Genomic DNA, 21,053 nt, shown 5'->3' with positions numbered 1-21,053 from the left:
ACACACACACACACACATAAATACACTCAAGCACATACAGGAAGTGCTCAAAGGCAGCCACTCAGACACACAAACACCAAGGGCTTTGCTTTTACACCAAGAGATGAGTTTCAGTCAAAGGTATTTGCATCAATGTCTAAAGAATAAGTCGACATATGCAAATCATGCTGTTTATACTTAGCAAGGATTAGTTGAAACAAAGACAGTTTAGCTTGAGGACACACAGCTAGCAAGCACTCCATCTTTTCCACTGAGCCGTGTCTTGTCATTATTTCAGGGTTGTGCGGAGACAAATAAAAGGGAATAGGAAAGCATAGCTTTTTGAACAAAAAGATAAACAGAAATTTTTTTTAGGTTTAGAGTATATTTCTGGCATGAACTGTGTTGAACCTGATAGGGTTGACTTGTTGATCACTTTTGCGCTGGAAAAAAATCTACTGATTGTACATGCCGTGAAGTCACTGTAGAGGACCTCAAACAAACTGTGGCAAATACGTGGACGTTTCATATATTGAAGGTAAGGCTGCTATTCTATATTTTTCATGTCAACAAATACCATGAAAAGATCAACAACCAACAATATAAGTCCATTCCTACTTTCTGTACCTGCCTTATGGCACAGAGGTTGTTATCCCAAGGTATTTAATCCCATTAAAAATAAACATTTTTCAATAAAAGACTAAGTCATTTCTTAAAGCAGCCCGACACTCATACAAGAGTAGATAGTATATGTTGGGAGCAATTTTTATCTGTGGAATAATACATTTAAAATATGAAATACAATGCTCGTAGTTATCATAATAAAGAAACATGTCACCCAGTGTAATGTTGTAGCTCATTTATGAGGTTTTAATAGATTTTGGGACAATGATAAGAAAACCAACCACACACTCCAGCCTGTGCAATATTAATTTATTGAGGAAACCTTTTTTAAGAGTCTCAAGAGAAGAGGGTCCCTGACCAAAAGTTCACCTCAATAAAATTGCACAGACTGGAGTGTGGGGATGGTTTTTCTATCATACATTAAGTCTCAGCTCCAGCACCTCCAACAAGCCTTTATTTGGTGAGCAGTGACCTTTATATACTGGCCATAAATATTTTGGAGCTCTATAGCACAGAAGAAAAAGCGATATCAGGCTTTGGCTACACAGGCAGTTAGTAGGATCAATTCACTGTAGGTTTTTGTTTATTTTTCATGGGATTTATTGACAGTAAGGAATACATAGAATGTTGCAAGCCTTATCTTTTAAAAAAGTGTTATTTCTGCTCTAACTCAGAAGACCCACATTTCAGACACCAGCCCTGGCCAAATGCTTTGGCAGTTCGAGTGAGAGATCACCTTTTAAATCTCTCTCCTCTTCCCTCTCACCCTCTCACCCTTTCCTTCTCATTCTTTCCATCTATCTACCTCTTTTGCCACTCTCTTGTTCTTGGCCCAAATGTAAAAATCGATATCCTTTTGTTTCAGCCCCCTGAGGCAATGAGAGTGTCTGAATAAGATTGTCTGTACTGTCTGTGTCTGCCAAGTTTCTGTCACCACTTACACAACTAATGACAGACACATTAACATGCACTTGCCAGCTTGCACATTATTGCATGTGTGCAAAGAGAGAGAGCTAAATATTGGCGGGTGTGTGTGTGTGTTTGTGACTGTGTCTGTATGAAGAGGACAGATATATGTGTGAAGTGAGTCCTTCGGAGGCAGGTTAAACATAGTGCAGTTTTATAGGTGAGGCAAGTGATATATATAGATGAATCAAAAGGTGGCAGATGAGACAGGGCGGTTTTGCAAGTCAGAGCATTTACTGCTGCTTATGATGGCAGAGTGGCTTTTAATTAGAATACAGATAGACCCCTTATTTGAATTGTGTGTGTGTGTGTGTGTGTGTGTGTGTTCGTGTCATAATGCTCTCTTTATGCCCAGCGGGGACCCTGTAAGGCAACACTGTAAGACATCTGATCCAAAGCCAGTCTAGACAGCTGCCTTACAATACTGCGTATTGATCCCCTCATGCTTCAGTTAACCCTCTCTTCAAAATTTACATTCATGCTCCCAAAGGCGGACATGATGCAGCCATTGAAAAAACTAATAAACTAACACTCTTATTAACACAATAATGACCCACTGCCCTAGGCACGCCCCTCTTACACACACGAAAACACATGCAGTCCTTCAAATTCTCAACCACTGCTGAGACACACATTCTATCTGAATGTGTGCTTAAGGTCTAATCATAGCCTGCGGTGACATACGTGTGTGTGCGTGTTCATTACAGAGGACATTTTCAGTAAATGTCACTTATATATCAGTCCTATCTCTAAGCTAGTGCCTGCCATTATCATTGTAGTGCCCTCAGGTACCTGCACCACACTGATGTTGGCTACGCTGGCTATGAATTTCCTCCTTTACCTGTCATCACTCAGAGCATTTGTATGTGTGTGTGTGTGTGTGTGTGTGTGTGTGTGTGTGTGCGATGTGGTGAAGGGCAGTATTAAGAAGGGCCTGGGCAGAGTGTCATTGAGCTCATTCAGATTCTTTGCAGCATCTGTGTAACCATGACGCTCCTCTAGCCAATGAGAGAGCCAAGGGAGGGAGGACGGGGTTGCTATGGTTATCGTGACAGGGAGAGCAAGGAAGGTGATGCTGTGCCTTGCTTTTCAAGGATGTTGTAGGTGTTCAAAGTGTGGGTAGCCGTGTGCGTTTTCATACCATGCACATGTGAACGCATGTGTGTATGTGGGCAGGTGCTTTTAAGAAATTATTTGGAAGGCCTTGACAGGATGTGTTCCTCATCCAATCCTCATAAAAACAAAAGTGACATAGAACAACATGCAGTCCATAGTCACTGGGCCTGTAGCCACAAACTACAGACACACCATCAGATTTAATATATTTTATTTGTTTATTCAGCAAGGAAAATGCACATCATGTATATTGCACCAGATATAGCTAAAATTCTTCAATGAGGTACGTTGGCAGGGTTAGCCGGTGATATACCACATAAAGCTGTGTAAAATTAAACACAATAAAATCTATATTACAATTGTGGTAGGGTTAGGTGATGACAAAGCCGAACAACACAAGTGAACACCTCAGCTGATCTATCAAGGGATGATGGCTGATGCACACAGGGATCGCTGCTCCCAACAACAGAGAATAACAACATCCAAGTTACACCACAACAACCAAAATCCCTGAGAACATCCAGCCCCAAACCATCAATATCACAACACCCTATTCTAATCACAAGACAATGTGTCTGGTGTTTTAATAAACACACTTTTAAAGGGTAAGAACATATAAAAGAGGCACATTTGAATGACAAATTCTTCCTTTATGTTGAATATAGTCAACATAATGAATATGAAGGTACTTTTTTAGTTTTGGGTGACAATAGAGTTTTAAGCTATATCAGGCAGTGACTAAAACACAGCAGTGGTTACCAGGATAAGATGAGTTAAGATAAAGTAACTCCAGCTTTGAATACACATTCAAGTATTACATTACATCTGCAATATTTATATTTAATAATTAAATTAAATCACTATATAACTAAAAACTACCATTAGATATGTTCTTAGGACAAATATTCTAATAACACACTGTATGAGGGTGTAGGCAGCTGTGGCTCGGGAGGTTGCCCACTAATTGGAAGATTGGCGGTTTGATCCCCCAGCTCCTCCAGTCTGCATGTTGCAAGTTTTTGTTTCTGTTTCTGATGAGCAGTTGGCACCTTAGCCTCTGCCATCAGCGTATGAATGAGTGTGAATGGGTGAAATGTGACATAGTGTAAAAAGCGTTTTGAGTGCTCAGAAGACTCGAAAGGCGCTATAGGCCATTTACCATGTACCACATACAGCAAAAACTTAATAAGATAAATTGAGCACATGAGATCAATGCTTTAAGGTTGTCCTGATAGACCTTTTTCACAGCAGACATTTTGACCTGTCACAGCAGGAAAAGCACAATGATGTAAATGAGAACCTTAAAAATGACTGCATTCCATTTAGGTGAGCTAGTTTCAGGATCCTGGTCATGTGCATGCTGGCTCAGTGTCATGGCTTACTGGGACACTTGATGGGACTGTTTATGTGATATGTTTTACCTGTGCTTTTCCTGATGACAAGTCAAGATGTCATGAAAAAGGCCTTAAGTGTGATTGCAGCACCTGCTGCAAGGTCAGACATCTAGAAGAAGAGCTGCAAGTTCATATTCTCTAGAAGCACTCCCCCTCCTTTTTTTGGGTTGATTTTTGGTTGTAGTGTTTGGCTGCACATGCCCTATCATATCCCATGCCTCTCTGCACCACAGATGAGAACTGTGGCACCATTTCCCTTTGTGATGATTGCCAGACTTAGGACATCTAGACTTGATTAGTCAATGGCAACTTGATTGCTGTTTGGTCTTGCAGAAGTTTCATCATCCAAGTGGCTTCATCAGTTCTATTCATTAAACCAGCAAGGAAATAAAGCAACAGCAGGAAAACGATCCGGGACAGTTCAGTAGCTTCAATCTCATTGGAATTAATGACATTTCCTATTTCAGTACAGTAGAAGTATGCATCAAATTTTAAACTTCTGAGAATAGGCATTGCCATCTCTAAATAATCTCTGAAGCACTAAATGCCTGTTGAAATTGCCAGGCAATTACTCTTTATCTAGAGTGATGTCTAAAACTGCTAACTGCAAAACAGTAATTACCAAGTCGGCTCACTTGCGACAGTGGACATACACTTTCAAACTCTTCAGTGATGCTATTGTTTTCGTATAGTGTGGATAATTAGTTGATATGACAAGGCTACAAATGCAGTTTTAGTTGAACACAATCTGTGCTTATATAATTTAGGCCTCCAGTGTACACATTTTAATAGCAACCTTATAAATAAGTCTAGTATTTCCAGTAGGCAGGAGAGATGATTATCATTATATACTAATGTGTGTGTCTGTGTGTCCAGCCTACGGCCGTGCCCCTATCCCCATGGCAGTGGTGCGCAGGGAGCTGTCCTGTGAGTCCTACCCCATCGAGCTGCGCTGCCCAGGCACTGATGTCATCATGATCGAGAGCGCCAACTACGGCCGCACCGATGACAAGATCTGTGACTCAGACCCTGCCCAGATGGAGAACACACGGTGCTACCTGCCCGATGCATACAAGATCATGTCACTCAGGTCAGTGTACAGTATGTGTATATGTGTTTGCATGAGTGCTGCTATAGAGCTCTTGTGCTTCCATAAAGTCTCCTATTTTCTGTATTGTAGAACAAATTTGGACATCCACAGTGAAAATAATTAATTCTGCCTATTGCTTTGTTAATGACGTTTGTCCCATGGTATGCTCTGGTGCAAAATGCACAAAGCTGACTCATGGCACAAAGAGCTTTAGCCAAAACTGGAACACTTTGAGTTTGTTTTACTTATTTGTACAGCAGAAGAGAAATACATCTCTCATGTCCCAGAGATCCTTGCTGCAGTAGGTGTTCAGTGTCAACTGCTCATTTAGTATTCATCCTGGGGAAGTATCAATGTCAAGCTCTGTATTACTCACACGTTAACCCACTTTCACAAAGCTGACAGCAAACAACAACAGAATAAAAACGACACAACAGCGCAGCACACATGTCAGATGTAGTGTGATGGTAAAAAGGAGAAAGGTGAGGGGAAGTCTGTGGAAACCAGTGTAACCTGTGAGCCCCACCTTATGCAGTTCTGCTGTTCTCAGTTTCCTGTATAAGCAGTACAATGTCATACAACTGCAAAACCTTATCAGACAATGGAAATTACTCAGGTAACACTTCCTCTTCAGCTGGCCACTGTGATTGCCTCTTTTCCTGACAGTACTGTTAGGAGCACAGCAACTAAAGCCAAGATGAGTGCTCCAAAGTATTAGCAGTTTATCACTGGACAAGGGTTACAATAAACGCTTAGTATGATAGTATAACAATAGTATAAAAAAACCCGAGATCTTGACTTTCCTGCGGTGAGGTGCCAACGAAGCCACCAACATGTATATCACTTGATAGATATGGGTTAGGTATGATAGTTTTGTTAGCCAACTCTGCCCTGACTCCCACCCATGTTTAAAAGCAACTAACTGAGTCTCAGGGGCCTAAACTGGACAATTAAGAGCTTGACAGAATGTGTGAATTGTGGCTAAATAAAGTGTGGATACCAGCATTTATATCTGATATAGAGAAAGGTGATGTCTCACTAAAACAAACAGATGAGCGAGTGCTGTTACTTACTGCTTGAGTGATTTGTTTTATTGGTGATAGCTGCAATTATGAAGACTTGGTCTTTTGGTTTTCTGGTTAGTTGAATTGTTATTGGTCTTTTATAGGACTGTGGTTTCACAGAACCAACTCATTGTACTGGGCAGGTATGTCGCCGAGACTTGACTGGAAAATAATAGCAGAACAAAAATAGGTGAGGGGAAAGGAATGCTCTGTGTAAGGAGGATGTCTGGATATAAATAATTCACTAAATTCACCATTAGTATCTCAATCAGACCACGTGTTACTCTAACTTTGAGTGCTCTTTCCTGCTGTCTCATTATTTTGTCTCTCATCTTTTTTTCTGCCTCAATATTGCTGTCATCTTTTTCTCTATGCCTCGCTCCTCTGGCTCTCTAACAAACCACCTGTCTGTGTCATGCGGCGGTGCTCTGATTGCAATTGCTTTGGCCTGGCTCGGTCCCTCCACTCGCTCTGGCAGCTGCAGCTTGTGTGGCTACAGCCCTTCCCATCCATAATTTATACACACACAGAGATACACACAGCATGTGCCACAGACACACATACACTGCCCAGGGGCTATACCAGACTTTAAGCTCCAATTAGCAGAGCCAGAGGCCAAACATAATCTTGAGGGATCCTCTATGGAGGTGACTCCGACCAGAAACAACTGTTTATCACATATATTTCCAGTGAGTATATTGCAAGAGGGTGTGAGTGCATGTGTACACAATGCTGAATGTGCACAGACAAAGCTCAGAGATGTTCACGTGCACGGTGTGTTGTGTGTTTTAAAAGCATTAGTGTCTAATGTGTGTGTTTCTGCACTTGTTAATGTGTCGAAGGCTGCATTGGGGCTTTTGCACACCCCTCTCCTTCAGTCTGTTTCAGCCTGTCTGGTTTCCACTCTCTCATTCCCTCTATGTCTATATCATCTCTGGTTTTCAAGCCCAGCTCAACTGGCTGATAAAATCAGAGCATGTTCCGCCTGCCCAGTGTTTCCTCAGTATCACATTCTCTCTTTGTTTTCCTCTCTACCACTCTCCAAGGCCAGGGAGTGTGTGTATTTGTGTGTGTGTGTGTGTGCTCGCCCATACCACATAATTGGTCTTGATATCAAAGCCTCATATCTCCAGAGGGTCTCACAAGGCTTCTCAGGCAACCTAGAGAGGACCTGATATCGCTGCATTTCCCAGATTATCTCCCCATTGGGATACACTGGGTTGAAGGGGAAACAAAGCTGTGGCCATGAAAGTTATGCTTAATCTGTTTTAGCGATATACTGGCCTCAGTTCAATGACTCACTCGGTTTTATCGTGTTTTGAACTGAAATGCCTTTATTTCAAAATGGCTACTGAGCATTCTTTGTTTTACGGTCTGTTGCAGCTTACTTCAATTTTATTTAGGTTTTACCTTTATCATTTAACCAAGAAATTGTACATATGATTCCAATATTTATGGTTTTATTAGGCTCACCCTACTGGCACAAGTCTCCTTCACTGCACTATATAGGCTATGCGTTTTCCTAAAAATCAGGATCAAATTCAATGTATTTTTCAGAACAGCCGTCTTGGCTACAGCTAGGGTGTGGATAGGTTGAGTGTACATTCAAGTGTCACTGGGTAGAGTTAGGGCAACAGATACATGTGAAGGTTTGGGTTGTTCAGTTCCGCACAGGGAGAGAGCTGCCAGCCAAAATGTGGAATGCCTGCAAGTTATAGCTATCTATTGACATAAAAGTGACTTGATGGCTTCTGTAGAGATGCTTCACAATGCACTCCTTGTCCCTTACTGATACTTGAGTGCTTCATGGACCGAGTACCTTTCAGCGCACTCTCTCTCATTCTCTCTCTCAATGTCACACACATGCATTCAGGCACTTGAGGCTGCAAGTGTGAACACTGGAGAATGTGTAGACAGTGCACACAGGCACACAAACTCTGTTTTGCTACCTCTGCCACAGTTACCATGTTAGAAAATTGCTTTTGGACTTCAAACAGACTTTCCCCTGGCACCTCTATACCACCTCTCCCACCTTGTCACCTTGTTTGCCCTTCTCCCTTTCGTTCTCTCTATTGCTCTCCTTTTTTCACTCCCTTGCCATCCCTCTTGAAGAAGTCCCTCAACACAAAGGAGAACCACTTTGACAAGAAAGACAAGGGTAGGGAGTTGTTCCCCCTTCTCTTCCACTCCCCCTCTTCCCCTTGCTTTTGGAAGTGTTAAATAACAACATACTTCATCTATTATTCTCCTATCTGTCATCTCCATTTTTGTAACTCCAATTCCAGGTTTTTTCTTCCCACTTCTCTTTCCTCAAATTGCCTTTCTCCCCCTACTTCTCACCCTCGCTGTCACGTTTCCTTTCTCCGTCACCATCTGTTTTAGTTTTCATTGCCCTTTCCTGTTTTTCCATTCACCCTTTTCTTTCCCCAGCTCAGGGGAAAGGTGGGGTTGAGGCTGAAGTTCAGGGGCTTATGGGATTCAGCATGTTGCATGATTTTACAGTATTTATTCTATATTTTGGCATCCTGACCAAATGCGCCAGGTTTGAAGTCCAGAGAGACATCGCAAGTCTCCAGATTAAGCCTCGGCTGTCAGTGGCCACAGGGAACCTAGGTGCACGATCGCTTTAAACACACAGCTATGCACCAGCCCTGTGTTTGCACACACCAGTGAACACACATGCATGCATTCATGAACATTCTTACTCGCTCATGCATGCCTGCTCACACACTCTCTTACCCACATACATGAACACACATTCAGAGAGAAATTGAGAGAGTTGCTCATCAGTTCCCAAGTTTGGTCAACTTCTTCTGGCAGCATTTAAAACTGACCTTCAAAGCACCAGGCTACTGTGCTAGTTTGTGAACTCATTTGTGTGTATATGTGCGCATGTGTGAATACGCACATCTATAGTTTGAACGCTTCTGTATGTGTGTTGGCAAGCGTGCACCCGCCCGTTTGAACCATTCACGCGGGAGACTGTAAAGAAACCTCTGAAGTTTTTTTTTCCTTTGACTCTCTGAATTATAGAAAACCATCTGAATCATAGACTGCAATCTAGTGCTAGCCATGTGCTGCAGTCCAGGACTGCATAACCAGTGAACTATGACATACAGTCTGGCACTTTTTTTTCAGGCATACCTGTTCTTCATCTGTCTTCTCCATTTGAGACTAATCTATCTCTACAAACACAGACGGCGAGGAAGAAAGAGGCGGAACAGATAATTACAGAGACACGGATAAAAAAAATGCTCTAAACCTTACATAAGTCTTATATTTTTGATAGTTATTCTAGCCCAGTGACTCTTAAGTGCAAGGACTATATTATCTGCTAAATTGAAGCTTTGCGGACAGGCGACTGAGGCTGGGACTACTGTGTGTGTGATGTCTTGCAGTGGTGCACACTCCAGGATGTTTTTACAATTATTTCTTCCTATTATATCTATCTCTGACTTCTTTTGTTTCTAACACTCCTCTTCTATCCTCTCTCCATTAACTATCCCGCTTCCCACTGAATGAGGTCATATCTGGAAATGTCCTACTTAATCTGTTTATATGTGTGTGTGCATGTGTGTGTGCGTGTGTGTGTGTGTGTGCCTGTGCTGCCACCCTCACATAGTCACCACGGTTACAGGAGATGCCCCGCGGCACCCTGGGGGCCCAACTGTCACCCTTGCTCAGTGCGGTAATTAGGGCCCACACACATACATGCGTATGTACACACACACACACACACACTCAGCTATATATCTATGGAGAACTTAGATGTGAAGATACACTTAAAGATGGACACATTCTGGCATACCGTCAGTCCTGAAACACATATACAGGAACTTTCCTTCAGATATGTGACAGCAGTGAACACAAATGTTCATTTTTAATCTCAACAACACATAATATTACCCTTACACACAGCTGCATTCTCGATATACCCACTCGCACACCGATATACATTAACCCTGACTGACAGATGCGCTGCCCTCCCAAAACCTCTGTATTTCCACATGTCAATGTCTCCACTGTCTGACCCTTTTCTCCTGTCGCCACAGCTCTGCTAACCTTAGTTATCATGCTTCACTGAGCACCTAAGCTACATGGCGCCCTGAGAATGGTTTCAGAGTGGTCTAGACACCACAAACTCTTTCTCTTTCTCCCACATACACACACAAATCCTCACACATCCAGTGTCTAGCACGTGAGTCAGTGCCTCAGACATGCCAGCATGCAGACAGTGACTGACTTCCTGACTGACTTGATACTTTGACATTGACATTGAAGTGCAGAACCAGACTAGGACATGAAAACACCCCTCCTCCCCCGCACATGCACATACATGCCTACACACAACAGCAAGCATTTTTTTTTGTGCATCATGAGGTGAGGCTGACTAAATCCTACAAGACAGTGTCACGGTGTGGCGTGGCTCCGTCGGCTTGGCGGCGATGGTGTCTTACACGCCTCTCTGCTTTTCACCAACCAAGAGAGACAGCCCAGCTGTCTGAAATGTTGCTCGTCTTTTAGCTTTTAGGAGGATTTGGAGTTTGTGCAAGCAGGTGGTCTTGGATTAAACTGTGGAGAAAGAGGTGTCGCATAGAGAAATGCACGCAGGCACACGGAGATGTAAGGCAGCGAGAAAGGCAGGGATGGCAGCACAGGAATGTTGCTAGGTGGAATCAGGAGGAACACTCCCTGAGTGTGTCCTGGAATCGGACGACGTGGAAGTTGCCATGGTTACCAGGGGAAGAGGAGAGGAGAGGAGAGATGGCAGAGCACAAAAACTACATGGCCATCATTATTTTTGTGTCTCTGTGTATGATAAGACACGTAATATTATTATTAAGCACTTTTCTTGTAAAACAGTTCCTTATTGCAGAAGATAATTGCCTGTAGAAAAAAAGATAGAAAATATGATTCACTGTCACTAACAAAATAGGTCTGTTTTAAAGGTTGAATTAACGCATCACATATCCACTCAGACAACTTTTCCCACACATTTCACTTTGAATGCAAATCTTTTCTTATCATCAAGTTGTCATGTTGGCTTTATGGAGGCTGCAGAAAATAAGGTAACTATAAAAAAAATATTTTATCTGTTCACGGAAATGTGTCAGAGCAAGCGGCTGATTTCTTTGACTTGACTGTAATTTGTTGGTCAAATTTGTATTTACTGCTCAAGATCAGTAGACTTGAATGATTACCAAAGGGCATGCATGACAATGACAAGTATACAGGGAGGTGCCAGTTGTTTGACAGAAGCTACATATTGGATGTACAGCATATACAGTATTTGTGGTGTACACAGTGTATATTGCATACTGAATGTCAAAAATAACTGTTGACATGCTCAGAAAGAATAATAGAAAAAGAGTGACATCCTCCAGCCAAATATTAATAATGTAACACTTTTCAAAGCTTTTTCCCAGAAGGCAAAACAAGATTATTTTACCTGTGGCTTGTCTGACAGTCTGTTCGAGAGCTGACAGAAACGCATTCAGGGACAGCAGAGGAGTGCGTCAGTGTTTGTGTGTGTGCATATGTGTGTCTGTGTGTGCATGTGTGTGTGGGGGAGAATGAGAAACAGAGACAGATCTGTCATTTCTTTATGAGTGTCGTGTGGTGGTGCTGGCACAGCATGTGATGAATCTGCTTCACTATGCCTCGTGGTAGACATATACACAGACTTGCGCACACCCACACACACACACACACACACACACACACACACACACACACACACACACACACACACACACACACACACACACACACACACACACACACACACACACACACACACACAGACACCTGTCTTTTGCTCCCGTTCTCTTACCTCTGCCAATCACAGTCCCTGCATCACTCTTCATTTACTTGCTACATCCCAGCTCCTCTGCATCCTTCCACAGTTTCACTCCCCTTTGTAGTCCTCCTGTCTGACATCCATTCCCATCACTCCATTTGTCCATCTCCAAACAGCCCCGACTGTATGTGTGTGTATAACCACATCAGGGAGCTAATAAAGCAGAAACGAGGCTGGTAGCAGCGGAATCTCATATGCGGTGTGTGTGAGAGAGAGAGGGGGGAATAGAGTGTATGGCCAGCCTAACAGCTTTTTATCCTGTAGCGAGATACAGTAACTATGCTCTGTCTGCTGTCAAATGGGTTTCCTGAACTCCTGCAGGACATAAAGAGCTCTGTGAAATTATCTCTCCCCCTTCCGTTTGTAATTTCTTCAAACTGTTTTCTATTTTATGTTTTTCCAACAGCTAATTTCCTTCTGCTTTTTTAAAATTTTTATTTAGTTTCTTTTCAGAATGTGTTACAAACATATAAATTCTATCTTTTTACTTTTATGTGAAATATTTTTTGGCTTACAATACTATATTTACACATTTATTTTTAGGGATCATTTGGATTCCTGATACAATGCAATTTACTGTATAGTGGTATTATCTAGCAGTAATTCTTGTCAAGTTGTGTTCAGTCTTATTGTTTATGGAGCTACATGCTGGCTTAAGGTAGGAGGAAATTGAAATATATGGGATTTATTTTGTTTATAAAGAAACAATCTCTGAGGCCACTACATTAGACAGCAGTGAGACTGAACATAAATGTTCTTGCCAAAGAAACGGTGTGCAAAACATGTGATCACTAAGCCATACACATTCATACATAATTGTATCACTACGCAGTTTGAGTCATGTTTTTGTTTCAAATAATTTCAGCCTGTGTCGAGCTATCCCAACCCTTTCCTCCACAGTCTGCCTCATTCTGGGTTTATGTATGAGCCCAACTGTCAAAATCAGAAAAAGTTGTTCCAGTCTGTTTTCTGCAAGTTACCTCACAGTGTGGGTGAACTAGCCGAGAAAAATAAAATGGTGACATTATGTACACCATTAGTCCATGCTGCATCTTCCGACCATTGCACAACTCTCAGAGGGAGCTCTACCAAGAGATTTCCCAATATTCTTGTTCTTGCCGGTGTGAAAAGAGAAGCCAAGAGATGCTCAGTAATGCAGTTATGAAACATGTTGCAAAGTAGTTCAGGGATTTTAAGCTCTGTTCTTCAATATTTAGTTTTGTGTTATGTAAAAATTTAATTTAAAAAAAGACAGAACAAAGATCTTCACGGTGTCCAAAATCCCCTCATTTACTCATTATCTACAACCTTTATACTGTATATGTTGTAGCTCGGTCTATAGGGCAAGTTGGTTCAATTGGTGGTCTGATCTCTGACGCCTCCAGTCCACCTCCGAAAGTGTAACAGTAATTATAAATGTTTAATGTGTATCAATATCAAAGATATCATTAAAAACTATCAATATGCTGGTAGTTTAGCTCTGCAATGCCCCTGCAGCATTCTGCGGTATTGCTTGCATGTTTGTCTGTTTTTAGAGTTTTCAGGAAACGCAGTGTTCTGTGTTTGTGTGTTTAGGATTTTCAGACACCATTCCAGAAAGTTAGTATGTCTTAAGCATGTTCTCACAGTCTTGTAGATGACTCAGATGACAGTGTTGAAGAGCGGTTTGACTATATTTGAATGCTGATTCCAGATGACTGTACTAAGGCTTTGCGCATCACTCACTGTCAGACACCTCTTTCAACTTATGAGGATTAGTTCCCAGCTCTCACTTGCTCTGTAATTATATAGTTCTTCAACACATCTGCGCTCGAGCACATACACACTTGCAGGCAGACGCACGCACACACACACACACACGCACACACACACACACACACACACAGACACACACTCTCAACAAATATTTATTCCGTTTCACATCTGCTCACAGACACATGCATGTGCTAGCACATATGCACATACCCCCACACACGCTCATCATCCAGCGTCAGCCTCATCAAATCATCAGTCAGTCAGTTATGTTTATATGAGAGACAGAGACAGAGAAGGAGTGAAGGGAGGCCTGCCAAACAAAGTGAAAAACATCAGAGACAATAACAACAGCAGCACCCACTGCAGCATCGCAGCTTTCTCTTTCCCTGCCTGCCACGGCTCGGCTTTGTTAGTGAATAGTTTGTTTGTGTGTTTGTGAGTGTGTGTGTGTGTTGTTGCACGTTGTGGGGAAGAAAGCCAGCAGGCAAGGCGGTATCCAGGCCACTGCCTTGTTTTGATGTGGTCATGCTAATTAAAAAAGGAGCTATTCTGCCAACACCAAGGAAAACACACACAAGAAATATTGAGCTATTTCGGTGTGTAAAAAAGCAATAGGTTGAAAAGGTGTGTACGTGTTTATGTGTGTGCATGTTCTGCACCTGCGTTCATCATGGTTCGGAATGCAGAGAGGACACAAATTGTGAATTTTTTGCTGATGTTTTAATGTTTTGTTAGGCTGTTGGATAAACACATTGGCAGAGAGGCAATGAGAGTAACTGAGAGAGCGAGAGAGAGGAAAAAAAGAGAAGGAAATGGAGGCTGGGGACATAAGGGAGTCTTTTTTGGATCTGACTCAGACTACTGGCTCAGACAGAATGGTGACGTCAGCACAGGCTTTACTAAGGATGGAGGGATTGAGGGAAAAACAGAGGGAGGCTGGAGATGACGCCCTCAGGGAGGCAGGAATCAGAAAGATATTAGGAAGGGAGAGAGGACAGACAGAGAGAGAGAAAGAAGCAAGCAATAAGAGGCCTACCACATATATCTGGGTGTGACTTCGGAAACTGCAGCTAAGTGGGTTTAAGACAGATAAACAGACAGGAAAAAAAGCAGACAGTCGGAATAAGAGACAAAGAAGGGGGAACGGAGAGGAATAATTCCTTTGCGGGAAGGAAGGAAGACAAAGGCTAAAAAAGAAATTAGTTTATTATCTTGGCTTAGAGTGTGTGGGGAGAAGAAAAAGAAAGGTAGCGCAGACTAAAATAGACTATAGAAATAGAAAAAGTGATATAGCAGAGAGATAGAGCGCGCAAGAGATTATGTCAAATCTTTTCTCTATACCCCTAATTTAAAATACCAGTCAATAACCATCATTTCTTTATGACTCAGCCGTGAAAGTCCCGAGAACTGAGCCTTTTTTGCAGTGTCATAAAGTAGAAATAAATGCACATGCATGGCCACAGCCAGTGCAAAACCCCAAATTTCTCCCTTTTGCTCTCTTCAAACACATTTGCATCTTTTCTTTCTTCCACAGTGCTTGTTCCCTGCATCGGGGCTTTTTTAAATGCATTGTATTTCGGCTACTTATGCATTCTGTTGGCTTTGTGCTATGACTTTTTGATATTAAGCGGTTTCACTGCCCAGTTCACTAGCATCTTTTCCCCCTTCTTCTTTAGGGATGAGACATTTATGTAAGCCCCTGGGGTTTCTTGGTGTTAACAGTGTTCAAGTTTTTTTTCTCCTTTTCTTAAAGTTTGTGTGTGGAAGTAATGAATGCCAAACTTTCGCCCATGGCAGCGCTAACTGCTTGTCTTCATCTCCCAGTGTGATGACATCATAACTACTGGGTGGTTTTTGTGCTTGCAAATATGTGAGGTCATTAGGTAGGGTTTTGCGCACTGATTCACCACTGTGTGCCAGCCAGTCGTGTCCATGGGTGGGTGTTGTGAGCAAAGTTGTGGCGGCGTGTCAGTTTGTGTCCCCCCAGTCCTCAACTTGCACTGATGACAGGTGACCGATGATGAAGGCACCGGGGCAAGAAATTAAAAAGCACAGAGGCGAGAAAAAAGAAGGGAGGGATAGAGGAGAGAAGACTGGCGGGTATTGTTATTAGAATATGACAGACATCGCAACACATAGAGTTTTAAACCTTTTAAACTCCAGTAACCCCTCACTTGACCACAGATGCACTGGTCAGCAATAGACACCAGTATAGTAAGTTAATGTATTGCCTGCATTAGTTCTCTGTGTAATGTGTGAATATTGAACTATATATTAAATTAGCTTCCATGCATATTTCATTATGCAAATTGTTGAATGATACTGAAAGAAAAGAGACTTGACAGGTTTGTCACGCTCATTAAAAATATCTCAATGGGAGAATCTGAAGGTTTTTAATGTGAATGTCGCCTGTTCGACAGGTGTGCAGAGAGGGAAAGAGGGAGAGACAGAACAGTTGTACTAATTGAAAGAATATTCAGATGAGATGAGAAATGGCTCATCAGCCTTCTTAAAATAGGCCTCTTCTCCTCGTGTGTTCATTGTCCCTAGTCTTGTACATGATATATTCTTCATTCACATTATTCAATAATTGATTTAAACCAGGAAGCGGCATTTAGATAAAGTGGCACTTCAGTGTGTGTGTGTGGGGGGATTTTACGTTATTACATGCATCTATCATGATAATATATGGGCTCCAGCCATCCTCCCAACAAATCATTGTTGGTGGTGAGGACTGGCTTTGGCATGTTTAATCACAAACACGTGAATGTCATATATGCTTTTGCATAGTTGCATACCTACATGCATGCACAACACAAACCCTCACAGGCACATAGTAAATATACGTAGCATGCTGCCTTTTATAACCTGTGTTAATATGAGTGAGAAATACTTACTTTTAGTGTGTCAGAGGAGAGGGCCCCCCTGATAATTAAATTAATTATCTGGAGTCTAGGGCAAAATACTCTTAAAGCCATTGCTTATTGTTCTCACTGTGACACACACACACACACACACACACACACACACACACACGCACCCACACAAACACAAACACCTACATGTTCTTGGACAACAGCTCTTTGGTAGCCATTGTGGTCCACCTTGTGGAAGGACATATTTCCTGCTCTTGTGTCAGTCTAAAGGGTCCTTAAACACAGATGACTCTTGAGAGTCAGGGTGAATATTGTGAATCATATTGTGGATATAATACAACTCATTGTATATTACATCACATGTGTCAGGGTCTGTGTGCTGTATCATAGAGCACTTTGGACTTCAAAGACACACATGTGCGTCTTTCATCTGTGCATCTGGATGTGTTCCATTAACATATCTGCCTCTTTCCATGTAGATGCAACAACCGGACCCAGTGTGCAGTGGTGGCCGGGCCTGACGTCTTCCCTGACCCCTGCCCTGGCACATACAAATACTTAGAAGTCCAATATGAGTGCGTCCCATACAGTAAGTAACCAACTTTTTAAAAAAATTTGAAACATTTTTTGACCTCTTATCTCTATAACTACCACAAGTCATGTGTTTGAGTATACTGCAACTCATTTTCAGTAACATTATTCATCCACATATTGTGAACGTCAGTAAAATGTGTCTGACATACTTACTTAATCACATTTTGATATCTCTTTACATGCTTGTTGTTTTTTGAAGTTGAATTGACCCTTTGTGCCATGCCCCGAATCCGCAGCTGGCCTATCACAGTTGATGATACCAAGATATGGTCAAAGCTGTTCCTGGGTCAGTTATATATATATATATATATATATATATATATATATATAAATAAATAAAATTGTTACAGTCTCTACCCAGAGAGGCTGATAGGAGAAGTACGATTTATTCTCTTTCCAAAACCTAAAACAAATCCACGCTAACGCTAACTAACTTACTACTGAATGTATTGTATGTTACGTTATGTAACCCTGCTGTTCTGATTTTTAATGATTGTAATAGTGAAAAGAGACCTACCCAGCTGTAAAGGGAACAGTGGTGATCCTTAATATTGTTGTCCTCTTTCTCAGTAGTCAGGTGATGCAGTGGCTCACTTTTAACTCACACTGTGATAGGTAAAGCTTTAGCTTTAGCTTTTTACATCAGTTTGAGTCAGTTTAACAGCTGAATAAAACTTTCAAATGCACAATGCAACTGCAAAACTGTCTACTTCTTTCTGGGATTGTTTTTACCAAAAATTAGACAATATTTTTCCAGGGAGTGCAGTAATAAACAGTGGCAGTGCAGTGATAAAAAGTCTGACAGGTCCGACAGTTTGCCAGACTTAGCAACACTAACTAAGGGGGGCGTGGCTTAGCGAAGGGTCAATTGTGAAAACTGTGCAGTGTTTCACTCTGACTTAACAACATGCAGTTTGAATACAAAAACAGAAATTCATCAGCAATTTGTGTGCCAGAGTAGGATTGTATGAGAAGCAGACTGGAAAAGACCAAGGGAGGAAGCATGAAAAGAAGGATGGGCTCCAGCGATGACAGATGGTGATATGACCTTTGACCATGTGATAACAGACTGGGAGGTCGTATTCACTGGAGTGAAACATTCATGGGACACGGTTGCAAAGTATCCCAACAACAGTGAAACTTTTTTTTAACAGCATAGTTTCCCCCAAAATCTGGGTTACAGCTCACTGCTTAATAAAAGGGTTCAGGGTGGATTAAAGTCATCTATTTGCCCTTGATGTTTATTTCACACTACATTGCAGCTGAGAGAGTTTGTCCAAAGGCAAAAGCTAGAATGCAACCTCCGTGTCTGTTTTGTAAAAAAGCTAAATCTCAAGTGATTTCTCCAGGCATTCAAATTTACTGTGTTCAAGTTATATTTGATTTGTGCCACATGGTTTGTTGGAAAACCTTACCAGAAGACAGACAAGCTTGTGAGAACTCGATTGCTGTTTGGATTAAAAAAAGAAGTAATATACTATATGACAAAAATATAGCACAGTACAGGCACTGAACGAGTAGAAAATGCACAGCGTTGTAGATACAACTCTTCTCAGTCCAATAGTAGACCTAGTTCACTTGAGTTTATTGCGGATTCTAAACACATCATTCAGATGAAAATAAATGATAATCAGTTTTGTATGAAAGTTTTTGACTTTTATACATGGTCTGCTTTGTTAAGCTCACATAAACATGAATTCAGTCTTATTGCTGGCATGTTTTGTTCGCTGCAAAGATCGCGGTGGAATAAATAAAAGACATGAGGACATACAGAGCTGCAGTTGGAGTTGGAGAATTTATTTACAGCAGTCTGCAAATCTTACCTATGCCAACAATTGCTGAAATGTGGACTGAGCCTCACTTGTTTTTCGAAGACATGTGAAGTGAAGTCTTGTTATGAGTAAAATGCCTTGTTTAAAAAAAACAAGACAAATCAGCTTCTCGACAAGCAGAATATGATATAAGGAAGCTTTTAAATACGAGCTCTATCGCAAAGGTGACTGTTCGGAACAAACATTTTGAACTTTAAATTGTTGATGCATAATTCCCTCTAAAGTGCTTCAGAAATGGCAGATACTTATTTTGAGTCTTTATCTATATCACTGTCTGAGTGTACAGCTTTGGCACCATGGTCCATACAGACGGCCAAGGTGATCTCCCACACTGAAGCATTCAATTATGTCTGGCTAAACGGCTCTTGCCTGGCGTCTAGAATGACCAGCAGATTAAATAATAGGACTATCAGAGTCCTCTCTGGAGCAGATGGAAACACAACCTGATACCTGCTTAATGCCCCACCAAGCACGCGCACACACACTCACACACCACACACATGCATGCATCGAAACAGGCTGTGTGTTTGCACTCTTGTCTCATCCATTCATTTGAAACTTGTCTGCATGTTCTGTCTTTATCTTTGTTATTACTCCATGCCTGCCTGAAAGTACAGCACTACTTATTTCCTAGATGAATCACTGTAAAGAGCAGTAGCTTAGGAATAACTCGGTGCAAAGGGAGATGAGTTGCGCGTGCTTATCTGATAACCCGCCCCCCCCCTCAAAAATAGACAACATCTGAAACCAAAGTCATCAGAGAGCTCAGCTAACAGAGGGAGGGACATTGGGAGAGAGATGGAGCACTGGAGAAAAAGATAGAGAAGGAGAAAGAGATGAAGCACTGCAGAGAGAGAGATAGCAAGAGAGCCTTTGACAGTACATTAGCAATTTCCGTGTACTGACTAAGTGTTCAGGCTGGATCAGGTAGCGTTGTGATACACTACCTGGCTCCTGTGGGTGTGTTTAGCCATGAGAAATACTTGACAATGTTGCAGAAAAATATACAGTATGCTGTAGAAAGGTGAAATAAGTCCTTGGATACCATGACTCCACACTTTACATTGTTTTGTCTGAGAATGCCTCAAGCTTTACGTGATGAGACCCTTCATGGAGCCCTCATATCAGATCCTTCAAATATTTAAGAGATCAATTTTCTTCGAAAGGCATAATAATGTCTGAACCTTAGAATAAGATACTCCTGTTCGCTGACATTCAGGCCGGAGATCCAGCCGTCTACGATCAAGCTGGCGTGCTTGACATAGCAAATCAATGCTGTCAGCTTCGTTGTTGTGAAAGATACATTTTATAAGACATTAAGTGGTGATATATCTCCAAAATGTTGCCATAAATCAAGATGGGTCAATAAAGGAGGCTTGTTTTTCTGAAATATATGACAGTGTACTCAAATCGTCGCATTCCTAAAACACTCACATGCTGCAACTTTAACAAATCATCATATTCACATTTGAAGGCTGGGTCGGCACTCACATGGCTGTAAGATCAAGGGACATCAATAACTCAAGGGGTCCCTCGACATTAAGCACCCTGGTTGTGCTGGCTGTTGAGTGTCAACACCTGACCCCTAGCGATCACCTCTGTTGCCAGGTGTTGCTAATCAGAAACTGATTGCACGGAAAGAAAATGAGCTGAGCTCCGAGGAGACACCACTCCAAACTGTAGATGTACTTTTCCCAAGCAATGATGTTGAAGTAGAGCTATTATGTTCCCCACATAGATATTGCAAACAAATCTCAAAGTGGGTTGTAAAACAGGTAATTAAATTATGTACGGTTCAGTTTTCAGGGAAATTCTGCCCCTCCACCTCCCCTCCTTTTTTTTTTCTTGAGGATTTTTGGCTTGCACTACCTTCACAGCTCTTCATCTCTCCTCCCTGCGCTGC

The 21,053-nt window shown here is 41.8% G+C and overlaps 1 protein-coding gene across 7 annotated transcripts in view; it reads left to right on the top strand.

Moving 5' to 3' along the window:
* The window catches only part of adgrl3.1 (adhesion G protein-coupled receptor L3.1), a 90,771-nt gene that overhangs the window by 8,880 nt on the left and 60,838 nt on the right, over positions 1-21,053 (top strand). For all 7 annotated transcript variants that reach the window (XM_046046985.1, XM_046046984.1, XM_046046980.1 and 4 more), the window contains exons 3-4: positions 4,956-5,169; positions 17,204-17,313. In XM_046046985.1, the coding sequence (XP_045902941.1) occupies positions 4,956-5,169; positions 17,204-17,313 (324 nt within the window). The remainder of the gene's footprint in view (positions 1-4,955; positions 5,170-17,203; positions 17,314-21,053) is intronic.

Source organism: Micropterus dolomieu, linkage group LG04 (assembly GCF_021292245.1).
Source record: "Micropterus dolomieu isolate WLL.071019.BEF.003 ecotype Adirondacks linkage group LG04, ASM2129224v1, whole genome shotgun sequence".
NCBI classification, from domain to species: domain Eukaryota; kingdom Metazoa; phylum Chordata; class Actinopteri; order Centrarchiformes; family Centrarchidae; genus Micropterus; species Micropterus dolomieu.
The sequence above is the reverse complement of the archived record's forward strand: the minus strand, read 5'-3'. Positions and strand labels throughout refer to the sequence as shown.